The sequence below is a fragment of the Mercenaria mercenaria genome, chromosome 3 (genome assembly GCF_021730395.1).
Source record: "Mercenaria mercenaria strain notata chromosome 3, MADL_Memer_1, whole genome shotgun sequence".
NCBI classification, from domain to species: domain Eukaryota; kingdom Metazoa; phylum Mollusca; class Bivalvia; order Venerida; family Veneridae; genus Mercenaria; species Mercenaria mercenaria.
In genome coordinates, this window is record NC_069363.1 from 87,632,162 (window position 1) to 87,648,913 (window position 16,752).

General features: G+C 33.6%; 1 protein-coding gene across 1 annotated transcript; it reads left to right on the forward strand.

The window, feature by feature from the left end:
- Positions 1-10,843: 10,843 nt before the first annotated feature.
- LOC128555961 (uncharacterized) lies at positions 10,844-13,827 on the forward strand. The gene is made up of 2 exons (XM_053539815.1): positions 10,844-11,132; positions 13,482-13,827. The coding sequence occupies exons 1-2, from the start codon at positions 10,844-10,846 to the stop codon at positions 13,595-13,597; spliced, it is 405 nt and encodes a 134-aa protein (XP_053395790.1). The 3' UTR covers positions 13,598-13,827.
- Positions 13,828-16,752: the final 2,925 nt, after the last annotated feature.

The following is a 16,752-nucleotide window of genomic DNA, read 5'->3' on the forward strand; positions in this document are numbered from 1 at the left end:
ACAAGTTTGTAGAATATCTTATATTTGCGGAAATGTTATCAAAGTCGCAATTTTCCAATAAGACTCACTGGATGAAGACCTTCTTGAGGACCAAATTTTGCAAAGTTTTATATGTAGATTTCGATAGTATATCCTAAAGATTTTTCAAAATATTATTAAATAGACTTCCACATCGTAGAAAAATAATCAAACATTCAAAATCTCAAATATGATGAGTTTCTTAATCACTATTACCTTTCCACAACGCTGTCTTGCCTAACAAATTAATCTGCAAATAACACCAAAGAATGCTCATGGTGATATGGCAGTTGAGTACGAGTCACTGACTTGTACGCTTTTCTTTGACACAAATATCACGGTTGTAAAGAGTGTCTAACTATTACAGTGGCAGTACAGAAGTCCCCTACCGACGGAAACGCATATAAAAGCTATTGGGCGGAAACAATTTTACCTGACCTTCAGTGGTGACCTTGCCGACAACTATGGGAAACTGTGTAGTATTAAAAAAGCATTCAATGCAATTAAAAGTTGTGGAATGGAAACAAATTTTCTCTTGACATTAAACACATGGTTTCATCATTGGGAACATTTGTGTGTAGCACTAAGGTATTACAATCAATGCATATCAAAGTTATGGAGTCTTGACCTTCAATGTTGACCTTGACTTATAACTTACAAGCTAAATTCATCTACGATCATATTTTGAACATTGTCTTCTATTTACCTATCAAGGTTTATAAACCTAGCTTGAATACTTTTTTCAGTAGATTTAGGGTCCAGATTTGCGGACGGACAGACGAAAGGACGGTGTTCCACTGGGAGGGGACTAATCAAAACTGTTGTTTTACAGTATCAGAAGACCGGTTTTAGTAGAAGGGCATACACCTTTACTGGCTGTAGCTATGTGTATTCTTGAAATAACCGCAATGGCACTCGACGATTGACACTTCTACGGTAATACTTCTTTTCTAAACCAATGGCATTAAGCAGGCTAACTCTGATACATGAAAGTACACCCTAAATAGACCTTTTTCCAATGTCATAAACCCATTTACTGTTATCGTTATTATCTTGTTTATGAATTTTGTGTTGCTCTTGCCAATTTAAGTACGAGATTAAGTATGTTAAGATGTTGATCTTAACTATCCCATAATGGTTTGTCAAATATTGCTAGCTAAAGTGTAGAAGTATTTTAGTGTTCTCAGACACTAATGAACAATTGACCTGAACTGCTCGCAGAACCATTTAAATTTTCTAAATACTGCAATTCACTGTTCCTTTCAGGGTTAAAATTATGTATTTTAGTAAACCAATCTCTTTTATCAAATAGCAAAAGTGTTACTTAAAAAGTGTCATCTATTTTCATATTATGAAGAAAATATAAGGTTCTTGATGCTATGAATCATAAACTTTCTTCTCATAATTTTGATCAAGGAGAGTGATTAAACACATACATATATGTGATTGCAGTGCTGTTAAATCACTTCCTGTTTGACAAATTCGTATATGTTTGTATACATACTCATAAAAATTTCCGATCTGTTGCCATTAAATATCACTTTATTTACTTTATTTGAAGGCATTTTGTCTTTAATGGATGTGGTATAACTTTGCGTTACAATACTTTTAAATTTGTGAAAGAAAACGAAATTCAGCTGATTTGATTATAGAATATCAATCAACGATTAAGTCGCTATAATCTATGTGTGCTTTTCTGCACCAGTTTAAGCAAATAGTTCATACTTGATCAAATCATATGTTTATATTGTAAAAATGTGGGGAAGAGAAAGTGCATGTTTATTGTGTACTTGGCGTTATCTTTCTAGGAGTGTTAATAACTTATACTTATTTATTAAGATTTCGGGAATTTGTTTGAAAAATGTTACTGCATGGTTCATGTTTATATGGTATCGCTATTTTATCAGATGTTAGAATAAGTTTGAATGACAGCAAACATTCGGCAAAACTTTATAAAAAATGATTTTCAGTTGATAGAGCTGCACAAATGTCAAAATATTGTATCATTCAACGTTTATGAACCGAAGCAAAAACGATCTTAAATTGTCGCAAATGTTGCATATTCGTCATGCTTGTGAAAGATATACTTACACAATTTTATAGGTCAACTTTAATGCAGAATTATATAATTTTCTTTTAAACGTTGTTATTAACTTATTTTGAAATCAGTCCATTCGTTCCCGAAAAAAAGCTTTGCAAAAACTCAAGATATTTGTAAAGTTTACAACGACCATGTCTTTTAGAAATCATCTTAGATCAACCGAATTAAAACTGTGTGAAATGAATGTGAAATTCAACTAGCGGCTTCAGCTTTCAAGTTGCTACTATCACACAAACAGAAAATGGAAGTCCTACCCATGACAGTTCGATTTCAGGAAAATCACGTTAGTTTGTCAATATTTGGTCGAGGTTCATAAAAGGAGCATTCCTGCAAAGTCTACCGAAATTTTGCAAACATGTTCAGAAAAGATTTTCGAATATTTCCAAAAAGTCATATTGGAAAACCATAACCTGGACGTAAACTGTGCCCCCTTCTTAAATCAAAAATCACATTTAAGTTTGCCATTAACTCTACTGTTAATTGTAAACACCATTTGTGCGATTGTATATGCGCAAGTTTTGAATACTCCGTCACCTTAAATAAACTACTTTGTTCAAATTGTGAAAAAAAATCGTTTGCAAGTAATTGAGATGTTGCCAGAAAACTGTTGCCAGTTTCCTCTGATATATGTGGCGCCGTATGTTTTTAGATATACGCCATGGCATAAGTTTACAAAAGAATCTTTACTTCCTGCGTTGCAGTTCAAATGTATGTAACCTACGATATTAGATTAGTAAACCAACTTTTTCAGGTAAAAATATTGCGCTTCATAATTATGTCATTCAGCAACATGCAACGTATTGTGATCCGGATAGATATCACAAATATTATCCTGCCAGCTTGGCTGTTGATGGAGATACTGACGGTAATTTTAAAAACGGGAGCTGTAGTCATACAATCGGGGAGGCAAGCGTGGATGCATCATCGACTGTGTATTTTGGCAATCCATTTAACGTCACTGGAATCGTTTTATACAACAGAGATGGGAAGTAGCATACGTTATGCTTAAGTTATGCTGATAAGGAAACACAGATATATTTCATCAAATGAAAACCAACAATTATTGTTTTCAAAGTACAAGAATGAAAGTAGAATCTAACATTTTATCAGTTCTTTAAACAGACTGTGCTAAACATCTAATTACTATACAATCACTGCCTCTTAGAGAGGCTGGTATGAGGAATTTTCGACCTTCAACGTTATATTGACCCATGGCGAAGCTTTGAACTATATTTATTTGCCTGTCAAGAGTTATGGCTTTATCAAATTGAACTTAAAGCTATATACCTAGATGTAGCGACCAACACATTGTTATGGTAATAATATGATAAACATCACTGCCAATATATTTTCCAATTACTACATGTACATGCCACCCATTCGGACGCATAATGAGCCCGTTATAACCAGATGTGAAAAATTGATATTTTATTTCCTTTATTGTGAATTACAGACGTTAAAAGTCGCTTAAAGGACTTCATGATATATGGAAATGGTCACATATTGATTCACAACAGTGCAGGCAATGATGAATACAACAAAAACATACTTCCTTTTACACTTGATGGGTTGCGATCATTTTCCACGATAACAGTGCTACTTCCAAAGCAACATGGTTATTCAGGAGGAAGAAATTATTATCTTACATTATGTGAGGTCGAAATTTATGCAGGTAAATATTCACTTTTATTTCAATAATTGCATAATCGATTAAGCTTTAACATCTACATTGAATTTCGCCTTTAAAGAATTTGCGTGCCAGGAGCGAATACGTGCATGTAGATGGGATGTTTCACTAGATATCATTTATCAGATACACTCACACGGTTATAGATATCAGATAACTTTGAACTCTTCTTTCCATCAATATATGAGCTTAAAGTCAGACACTATGATTAAACTAAACAATTTTGAATCGATATAATTTGCATACATATTTTTTCATTTAATTTATTTCGTTGGGGTTAATACCCCAGTCACACATACGCCGCAGAGAGCTACGTCTAGCCACGTATAGAAAATCCGTATCTATCCGTACCGGAGCCGTACCTCAAAGAAGTAATCCTTTTCAATCCGTGCAAACACTTTGTCACAACGTATTCAAGACTTATCCCAAACTTGCAAGTTTCTCCAACTTTTGAACATGCATAAAAAATTGAGCTATCCGTAGTCATTTGAGCCATTTGAGCGTGACTTTAGTCCAACTTGATTGAAACTTCTTCATCCGTAGTTTACTAAAACGTAGTTATCCGTACTGAATCGTGCCTTGCCATAGATTGATATGGTGGTTTTAAAACCTTAAATGTAAACGCTGGTTACACGTGGTCTAAATATATATATGAAACTTACTGACCCGTGACTTAACATTTATGTGAACGGGCTGTCCGTACTTTAGCTTAGTTTAACGTAGTTCACCACCGACCCGCCATAGCTCTGGGCAAGTTGCCAGGTGCAGTAAAACATTGTTCGACGTAGTACCTATGTTTAATTACCTTTCCGTACTAATTTGCGTCTTGCAGTTTTTGTTCCCCGTTTCTCACTATTTTTCCCGTACTAAGACGTACTGCTCCGTTCTTATCTGTCTCTGCATCCAACCACCCTCTTCGACCAATCCAATAGGCACCGTACCTCAACATACGGACATATCCGTATGTGCGACTGTAGCTTTACGCCACAGCGATAAAATTACACGTCATATGGCGACTTTACAGCTTTTTGCGGTAGAGATATACATCATGTGTCCCTACAGGTATTATGCCAGGCACAGGCGATAACAGAATAGAGCCACCGACCTTCCATAGTCAGCTTGAGGGCTTCAATATATGAAACACCTTTACACCCTAACGAGGTTTTGAACTCACATAGGTGAGGGACAAGTGATTCGAATGTAGCGTTCTGAAAAATTCGACCACGGTGTCCCCTTTACATACATAAATGTAGGCTAGATTAACAAGAACAAATGAACCCCTTTACGTCAGTGCGAATTTCGTTGATAAGGGTCATACCCAAAATTGTTCATGAAAACTGTTAAAACTAAGTACTTCAACTCAAGAATGTTATGCCGTTGACCTATCATGTCTTGTATGTGTTGTAATACGTTTTGTTTATTTTATGTCACACTTCGTGCTAATGATCTTGCTACAGCATCTGATTTAAAAACATGGTCTAAGTTAATAAAGGCAATGTAACATGTTTGTAAATAATTTCCAGGATTCGGTTATAAACACACCATATTTATTATATGTTTTGTGTTTTTAAAAACAGCTAAGAAATTCTAGTCCTAGGGTATAATGAAGTCCATTCCATTTAACAGTAAAAGAAGGTTCATTTAAGATGGTGCTACGGAAGTGTGTGTGAGGCTGGGGATGGAGGCCGTTGACAGAGTTGCATATTTCATACGCTCGCAAATAAATCAAGCCGACTCTGCTATTATATTGCTTAGTTGCGTTCAATTCTTCCAAAGGGCCATCTTATATAATAAAGTAGATTATATATTTCACATACTACTAATTGTATCAAATGTTGAGAATAGATAGATAATTATCAATCAATTGTTTATGTTTAAAAGATTCATTATGCAAAACCTAGAATCATTACAAATATAAATATATTTCATAACCTTTTGTGCCATGAAAGCTCCACGACCTGCGTGTGATGCAAAGAAAACAAACGTTAATAACGGTCAGACAAAGGTATACAGCAATACTGGCAGGTTAATAAATCATCAGTATACGGTTGGTACAATCATTGATGTAGCCTGCAACAACAATTATTTCCATGTCAACGGATCATCTCGTTTTCAGTGCCTTGTCGAAGGAAAATATAATATTCCTATTCCGGAGTGCATAGGTAGGTTAATCTATATTTGGACATAATTCTAAAATGGTGTTGATATTCAGTCTACGGTGTCGTGCGAATTCTTCAAATATAAGCTGTCAGAAAACGTATAATAGCTAATATTAAATGGATGTTTTATTCGGATTTTTACTTTACGGTAGGAACATCAACAAAAGTATGAAATCGGATTAGTAGTGCTATAAACAAGAGCTGTTCGTAGACAGCCGATGCTCGACTATTCGAATTATTGTCCCAGCAGCAGGAAAATATGACCCAAAATGTTAAAATATCAATAGAGTTTCAATCCAGTATCTGCATTATTTTTCGAGATACTAACTTGCATGCAAAACTTTAAGCAGAAGTTTTAAGTTCAAAAAGGGGAAATAATTAAAATTTTGATAAAAATGCATGTCAGAGTTATGGGACTTTATGCAATCAATGAGTTGTATAACCCCGAAGGCACATGCGAAGTTTCAATTTAATATTCTGTATTTGTTCCGCAGATAGGAACTAGCACGCAAAACTTTAACCAGAATTTTCTAAGTCCAAAAGGGGGTATATTTTGCCCAAGATACGTGTCAGCGTTATGGTACTTGAACCAGTGAGGTTGGTAATTAACCTAGAAAAAGGGAAAATTAGTTTCAAATCTATATGCCTTTAACTAATAGCTGTATGTACTTGCACGCAAATTTAACCAGGATTTTCTATGTCCAGAGAGGGTGGGGGCATAATTTTGCCAAAATGCAGGTCAGAGTTATGGTAATTGATGCTATCAACTAGTTTTATATATCCCCGAAGACAAATGTGAAATTTCAATTCAATATCTGCATTAGTTTTGGAGATAGTAAGATGCATGTAAAACTTTAGGTCCAAAGGGGGCATAATGTGCCAAAAATGCAGGTCAGAGTTTAGGACTTGACCCAGTTAAGTTGGTAATTGATCTAGAAAGAGAAAAGAAATAAGTTTAAATTATATATATCTTTAAATAATAGTTGTATGTACTTGTCCACAAAACTTTAACCATGACTTTCTTAGTCCAATATGGGGCATAATTTGGCCAAAGAGTCAGCGACTTGATGCTATCAACTAGTTTTATATCCCCGAAGACTCATGTGAAGTTTCAATTCAATATCTGCATTACTTTTGGAAATAGTAATTTGCATGTAAAACTTTAACCAGAATTTTCTTAGTCCAAAATGGGGCATAATTTGCTCAAAACACATGTCAGAGTTATGGGACTTGACCCAGTGGGGTTGGTCATTGACCAAGAAAAAGAAAAAAATAAGTTTCTAATCTATATCCCTTTACGTAATTTTCTCGGACGCAAAACTTTAACCAGGATTTTCTAAGTCCAAAAGGGGTATGGGGCATAATTTGGCCAAAATGCAGGTCAGATTTATGGGACTTGATACTAGTTTCATAACTCCAAAGACACATTTGAAGTTTCAATTCAATATCTGCATTAGTTTTGGAGATAGTAACTTGCATGTAAAACTTTAACGAAGATTTTCAAAGGCTAAAGGGGGCATAATTTGCCAAAAATACATGTCAGAATTATGTGACTTGACCAAGTGAGGTTGGTAATTTATCTAGAAAAAATAAATTTCAAATCTATTTGCCTTTAAGTTATAGCTGTATGTTCTTGCACGCAAAACTTTAACCAGGTTTTTCAAGTCCAAAAGGGGGCAAAATTTGGCCAAAATGCAAGTCAAAGTTATCGGACTTGATGCTATCAACTAGTTGTGTAACCCCGAAGACAAATGTGAAGTTTCAATTCAGTATCTGCATTAGTTTTGGAGATAGTAAGATGCATGTAAAACTTTAACCAGGATTTTCTAAGTCCAAAGGGGACATTATTTACCCAAAATATATGTCAGAGTTATGTGACTTGACCCAGGAGGGTTTGTTATTGACCTAGAAAACAGATAAAATGAGTTTCAAAGCTATATGTCTTTAAATGATTTATATATTTAAATGATACATATGGTAGCAATATGTACTTGCATAAAAAACTTTAACCAAGGTGTAACGCTGACGTTGACGCCGACGTCGACACCAGGATGAGTAGAATAGCTAGTCTTAGACTATTCTTCGAATAGTCGAGCTAAAAATAAACATTTTCATCTATCTATGTCTAGAATGCTATTGTCAAATTATTTTTTCTCTTATCAAATTAGTTTACATATACCACTTCAGAATCTTGTTTACCAATCCTAAAACCTAGCAACGGGCACGTGGCACCAGACCTTTTGTTGTATCCGGTATATACGACGTTGGCTATGAGACTCAAGAGGCTGACCTCATTCATTGTCAAACTGGTGGCAAATGGGAAAACCCAATCCCGACTTGTCAACTTGTCCATTGTTCACTTCCAAAGAAACATGATCATGGATATTACAGTTTAAATGGACACACAGAAATTGACAATTTTTTCTATTCAAATTTGCCGTACATGTCGGAAATAATAGGATTATGCAATACGGGATATAAGAGCAACAATGTCCAAAGAAGAATATGCAAAAGTGACAAGACTTGGAGTGACACAGAAACAATGTGTACACCTATTCAATGCCCGCATCCTCAAAATGTCACAAATGCCGTGTATTGTTTTCAAAACGGCAGCGAGATATTTTCTGGAAATACATTTGATTACAACACAGTGTTGAAGATATCTTGTCAAGTCGGATATATCGTTCTTGGTCAGACAGACAGAGTATGTCTCAGCAATAAAACGTGGAGTGGAAAAAAGATACACTGCAGTGTCGAAACGTGTGACTTTCCGGGTCAGTTTGACAATGGTCATTATGTTATAAAGGATAACAATGTAACGGATAAAAATATATTGGCATCATACCTAACTGGAAAACTTGACTTTTCTTCAGAAATTGAAGCATTATGCGAAATAATGTACAAATTAAATTCAACAAGCAGTATTCGAAAATGTAATGCAACAGGGATTTGGGACGGTCAAATCCCAACTTGTGTTCCTGTTATCTGCCCATGGCCAGTGACTCTTGACAATGGAATTTACCAAGCATCAAATAACGTAAAACAATTCGGAATGCCGTATAACACGACCCTAAAAGCAGCATGTAACGAGATGTACAAACTTTCTCACAGCTATAGCAGTAGAAGATGTAATGAAGATGCGGTCTGGGACAAAGCGCCAGCAGTCTGTGGTAGGTTATTTAGTAGTATTAAAGTATTATGAAATGCATATTAGTTATATTAGGGTTCTTCTTACAGATCTTTTTTCATCGTGTCATACAAATTCAAGTATTCTTTCGTACCAAACAGTTGGGATAATATATATATATATATATCAAACGTTTTAGCGGTTTATTGAAAAAAGAGAGAATCGTATATTTTGTTTCACAGTGAAAACGACAACTGTACATCAACCTGGCAATGAATTTAACACAAACGTGGAAGAATATGAAAAATACAAAATAAAAATATTATTAAATTCTTAAACTATGAAAACAGCCTCTCTGTTCATCTTAAACTATAAAGATAAATGTATCTGTATATAATTGTAATAATGTAATTCGTATTATATGCATATATTTGGTAAGACGAAATGACGGAAAGTTATTTCTATTATAAATACGAAAAGACAAATATAACCTGTTTTAGACCTTTTGAATATATTTTGCAAAGGCGAAGTCTATTTCTGATTAAAGCTTACGTATTTTATCTCTAGTATATATGCCTCTTCCTTTATCAAATTCACTTTCATACAATACAATACATCATTTGCAGAACCTCTGTGCAAATTACCAAGCGTAGATAATGTAGCATTTTTAAATGTAATGTCTTCACAATTTGAGATAGGAAAAACACTTACATTTACTTGCGACCCAGGATTTACAGCAGCAGGGTCAACAGATACTATCGTTTGCCAAGATAACCATCAGTGGAGCGCAAAACCAGTGTGTCAAAGTAGGTATCATTAAATAAAATAACACGTTGATATAAAATGTACAAAGTAATATAATATTGTACAATGATGAGTTTCCTCAATATAAACATGATATGTCATAAATATGTCATAAACGTAATGTTAACTAATACATGATCAAGTTTTGGGGCATCTCATTTGGATCCAATGCTGTTATATTTAACCATTAACATTTAGAATAATACAAATTATTTTATTATTTTGTTATGAAACATTTTACCTCATATAGAATGACTCATTCCGTACAAGTGCGTGATTCATCCATTTCTTATTTAGACGCAGCAATAAAAGAACCGCAAATGGAAAATTCATAAATGTAGTGTCAACACAGTTTGAGATAGGAACAACGCTTCGCTTTACATTCGATACAGGATTTACAGCCTCAGACTCAGGTGATAGTGTCACTTGTCAAGATAATCATCAATGGAGTGCTGAGCCTTTATGCCAAGGTATATATTGGTTTTATTTGTTTTACATTGTCATGTTTAATAATGTGTCAGATACCACACTGCTGTACCATGATGTCACTTTTATATATATGACTGGAATACATTCTTGCGAAAAATATTATGATATTTACATTAATTTTTATGAAATGAAATATACTTGCATGTTTTTTCTTACCCTTTCAACATTTAATGAATTTCGCTGTTGAATTGAAATACATTTAGCAAATTTAAACCACGTCGCATTACTGGCGATATTTCTGTTAAATGTCTAAAATTGTAATCATGTTTTTTTTAAACTGTTTGAATATTTATCTTACAAAACATAAATAAAGTTGTACTGATACAGGCAAGAAAAAAAAACTACTAAAACAATCATTGAGGCCAGATTTTATTAAAGTTTAAGCTGTAAAATTTCGTTGAATTAAGTTCTTCAAGGGACTTGAAACCACAGAATATTACAGCCGTTTTTTCTATTGTATGTACAGTCAAATACCATTACCTCGATATTCAAGGGACAGCAAAAACTGCATCGACGTATTTGTAGTTCGTCAGAATCCACCTCAACCGACAGACGCTGCAATAACAAAACCGTTTTGCAAGTTTCCAAACGTTGCAAATGAAAAATTCATAACTGTAGTGTCAACACAGTTTGAGATAGGAACAACGCTTCGCTTTACATGCGATACAGGATTTACAGCCTCAGACTCAGGTGATAGTGTCACTTGTCAAGATAATCATCAATGGAGTGCGGAGCCATTATGCCAAGGTATATATTGGTTTTATTTGTTTTACATTGTCAATGTTTAATGATGTGTTGGATACCACACTGCTGTACCATGATGTCACATTTATATATCTGACTAGTTTTGCTTAGAGATATTGATCTATATCTTTCATTTAGATACTTTACTATCATTACAGGAATAATGCACACGTGCAAGGCATTTGCCCTACTGGTGAATCCCTATTTTGCAAGAATACATTCTTGCGGTATAATATTATGATATTTCACATTATTTTTTATGAAATGAAATATACTTGCATGTTTTTTCTTACCTTTTCAACATTTAATGAATTTCGCTGTTGAATTGAAATACATTCAGGAACTTTAAACCACGTCGCATTACTGGCGATATTTCCGTTGAATGTCTAAAATTGTAATCAAGTTTTTTTTAAACTGTTTGAATATTTATCTTACAAAACGTAAATAAAGTCGTACTGATAAAGGCAAGAAAAAACTACTGAAACAATCATTGAGGCCAGATTTTATTAAATTTTAAGATGTTTAATTTCGTTGAATCAAATTCTTCAAGGGACTTTAAACCACAAAATATTACAGCTGTTATTTCTATTGTATGTATATTATTATATCAAAATCGTCAGTAAGACAGCTCAACAAAGTGGCAGCACTTAACAGGGAGGCGAAGAACATTAGAAACATTTATTGACCCGGATAACAGAAAATAGCCAAGTTGTAAATTTTACAATCTTACGAATTTTCGACTTCTTATGTTCTGTTCAGTTTAAACAATGTCCATCCCAATATAAAATTCACCCACAGTTATTCAAGAGATACAGCTACATTTCTTGATGTTAATATTGGTAGAACAGGAGATGGTAATTTTGATTTTTCTGTTCATGAAAAAGCAACCAATACACATCAATACATTGAATTTTCATCCTGTCACCCTCTTTCATGCAAGAAAGGGATCCCGTATAGCCAAGCTAAGCGATACAGGCGTCTCACTTCTAATGATGATTTGTTCACAAATGAATTGGAGAAATTGCGAACGTATTTCCAAAATCGTAATTATCCAAGTCATATCCTTGATGATGCTTTAGCTAAAGCATCAGCATTGTCAACCGAAGAAGCCATGACCAGTCATAGGCAGAACACAGATGATATTATCCCCTTTGTTTGCGTATACAACCCATCCCTACCAAACATTGGTCAGATCCTTAATAAATATTGGGGGCTTTTTGAACTATCTGAGAAAAGCAGTGTACGCAACCTGGTTAAATGCAAACCAATTATTGCTTACAAGCGACCTACAAATCTTAGTGATATCTTGGTTCACAGTAGCCTGATGTCTTCGGATGTAAATGGTGGTGTTCTTAAATGTAATAGAACACGGTGTTCTCATTGCGCTAATATCACTGAATCTGTACAGTTTACAAGCTCTCAAACTTTAAAAACTTACGATGTTAAACAAAATCTTAACTGCATGTCTGAAAATGTTATCTATTTAATCACATGCAAAAAGTGTAAGTTACAATATGTGGGACAAACACATCAGAAATGTTCTCAAAGAATGAACAGCCATAAATTTGATATCAGACATTTTCCTGATACTCCTACAAATGTATCTGAACATTTCAATTCTGAAAATCACTCTGTTAGTGATTTTTCTTTCATGCCAATCGACTTGGTAAAAAATGACTGGTTTAGGCTCTTGAAAGAGACTCGTTGGATTCATACATTGAATATAGCCTGGCCTCATGGCATGAATGCTAAAATATTATTTTAGTCTTTCATTTTTTCACACAGATTCTTCCTAATGTATTTTGCATATAAGTTAGTTTTCCTTGCCTGTATTAATATTATTTTTGCTTTGCAATTTTTGCAGGGAATAAGTATCTATTTTTGATCCTATACTATATGTGAATATTACGCCAAAATGGGTAACGTCTTTTGACGTCGTCATTGACGTCGTACTTTCCTGTGACGTCATTCTACTTTGTTATTATACTCTGATGAAGTCCAATGGACGAAACATGTTAGTTTTGAAGTAAAAAGTATATTTCTGGAGTTAGTTCTTCGCTTTATCTATTTCTATGTTCTGTTATAAAACACGAACTTCGTTAAAAATTTGTGCGTTTTTCAGTTTTTGGAAAAGATTGAGACAGAACTCGTTGAAAGTTTTTATTTCGGACGTTAAGTTGTCTTAATTTTGCTAAACGTTGCCAAAACGTTTTGCATGACTTTTTTGTCATTTAAGGGCTGTAGGTAATTTAATATCCTCTACCTGTTTTGCCTTGTTTGACTACTTGGAGAAAAGGTACACACGCACACCTTCAATTCTTAACATTTGTGATTATATGTTTTATTCTTCAGATAATTCTAACGCTTCCAGAAGCAATGCAGTGTCAGCATCAATGATAGCTGTTTACGTATGTTTGTCGATATTTGTGGCAATCGTATCTGCGATTGTTGTCATATTCATGAGGTAGTGTGTTACAAGGATAAGAATTGTACATAAACCAAATTTTGTTTCGCATACATCAGTCATTGCCGCAGTTATCTTCTCATCTAACAATATTTGTTAAACCGTAAGTTAATAACTTTGACAATGTTTGAATTTATATTTGTATTGCTTGAAACACTGACTGAATGTTGATTTTCCATCTTATTGACCAGAAAAAGAAGACATCCGTGTAGAGGATGGAAGAGATTGAAAGAAGTTGCAGGTAATAGTAATTATGAAATGGTGTTTTGAGTAATTGACGTTACAAATTCCTTTTCACATTTTCATCTTTTCCGAAAACGTATCAAAATTTGTTTGTTTTAATATATAATGCCGATCAAAAATATAAATTTGTAATATTTTCCAGTAACGTTCAAAAGCATATTAATTCAAAAGGCGCAAATGGCATATATCTACAAAATGTTGACAATTAACTGAAAACAAATTATGTCATGTGCCTATGTATTATTATAGAGTGAAGAATCTTTAAAGGTAGTTGACAAACAGAAATCACTTCAAATTAATCATGTGTTATCGTTGTTATGATTTTAAAATATCTTAAACGTCTACCTGATTTATATCTGACTCATAGTATTGCATTTATCATCAATCGCAGCTTAATAAAGCAAATGTCCCAACTGTTTAGAAAAAAAATACGCAAACAGTAAACTATCGCAATTCTATCTAGTTGCGAAACGTGCCTGATATGCCTATGCGATTGTTTAGACAAGTTTGGACTAATTATATGTTAACACAGAGTGGTTTTCACCAATCCTTTTCTACAGAATCAGCACTAGCGTTAATGTTAAACACTCTGAGAGTTTTTAATAATGTTTTATCTGCTTTAACAATGTATAAATATAATAAATTAACCATACAAATGGTTTAAACCAAGATAAGTAAATTAATGACCCTTGTTTCTTTTTTGGACCGTTTCCTTTAATTTGACTGGCTAACAGAATTTTTTACATGTGTGTAAAACAAATTTATTCGGATAACTTTTGTGCTGCTCCCGATGTTGGACTACTTTTTTCATTATTTATTTATACTGCCATTACAGAGTTTCGAAATTAAAATGATTGACTTGAAAACAATGACTATAAAAAGAAACAAAAGTAATAAATGTCATATTTTTTTTGCTTTACACACTTGTAAAACCTAACACCTCGTACACATATCTACGATAACGGCCTTTATCGGATTTGTGTACTTGGTTTCGGGATTTACAAGTGTGTAAAACAAAAAATGACATTCATTCCTGCATTATCTCATAAAGAAAATTTACTTCACGTGGGCTCATATTATAGAGATGGTACCAAAAAATCAAATTCCTCTTTACATATATTTTATTTAAAAATGAAATGATAGCTAAGTGCACCAATATACTAAACATATTTAAGAGTAATTTTTCCTTCTCTTCCTGTAAAAATAGAAACGTTTGATTATTTGAAAAATGACTTTCTCAAAATATCTGAAGCAAAATGGACAATTCTTGTATTGACAGTTTTTCCACGATTTTAGGATTTCACCAATTGTAGTCTGTATCAAAAATCTGCAAAGCTAGGTAAATTCAATAGAGTACAGTGTAAGTTTAGTCTACTTTCAACGCGTTGAAATAGCCTATACTTAACTTTCTTTTGACTTTTAATGAAGTCAAAATTCAAGACTAGCCAAAAAGCTAAAAATAATGAAAAAATCTGAGTGAAAGAGAATGGCATGCTCTTTAATATAAGCTTACCAAAACCATACCAAATCATTACTTGAAAGAAGTTATTAAAGATTTTATAATGTGAACAACCCCCTACAACATTTCACCATCAATATTTTTCATTCATGAATGCACTCAGTTCAGGGGATAATTGTTGATATATTGGAAATGAGAGGCTCCAACAATTTTCTTTTCAGGTTGTGTAAACAGTTTAAATTGTAAATGATGTTGATATTTGAAATTTCCCGCTTACCTTGTTGACAACAATAAATAAACAGAAAATGTTGAACCACTTAAAATACATTGCAGAGTCATTACCTATCAGCTACGGTAACCTTGCAATGTTGTACTTACAACCACTACTTTAAAATGATGTAATTTCATTTGATGACAATGAGTTTTTGCGTTCAAAAATATAAATTTGTTATTTGCAGCAAAATACACTTGAACAGTAAGAGAACTGCTTCAAAATGACTAAGGCTTAAGAAACACTTTAAAATGATCCATTGAAATGACGAATATAACCAGTCTAGCTGCGTTGTTACACAAACGTGATACCAGTTTAACTTCTTTTGTAATTTCTCATTGTTGGATATATATATTTTATATTATATTATATAAATTTTGTGTAAACCAATGTATCATCATTGAGAACAATAAATATCTTTGCCTAAAAGATCAAACCTTAATAATGTTTCTTAATGTCATAAAATTTCATCAACGGAATTTATGCATTATTTGACTCTATTTTCATGCACTACTAAACTTTTTATCAGGGCCTCACTACAACTTATAAAATAGCTGTCAGTGTAGGCCATTAGAAAAGTGTCCATGTATACCAAATACATACTATTGTTTATACATCTGATAACAAATACAACAAAATATAATTCAATTACACACAAGTAAATACTAGTACTTCTTTAAATATAGTATCCATTTATTTTTAATTGTTTACATTTAGAAAATAAAACTGCTCGTGTTTTGACAGACCTGTACACCTTCGAGAAAAAAAAACGTAGATAAATATCAAACAGAAAAAGCCACGCCTGCCCGAACCGTAATTTACAGCACTAGGACGTGCACATGTCCAACACAAACACACGCTCACACACGTGCACATACACAAAGCACGTCACTCTTATCCCTATCTATTCAAAGCCAAATGACAGTTTAAATAAAGTTATCCTGCGCTAAAGCAACAGAAGGAATGTTTAATTTGTAAAACATAAAACTAAATAAAAAATAAACCTTATATGGAACCCAAAACGCCCTATGTCTTTGAAGAAGACAGAGCAACAAGGGAAACACCCACAAGGCCAGGCGAAACAGGCCAGAAGACAGACATCAAAATAGCTGAATCCCTGTAGAATTAAAGAACTACTTATCATAGGGACCTCTGCCTGTTCCGTCAGACTCAAACAAGGTGGAAA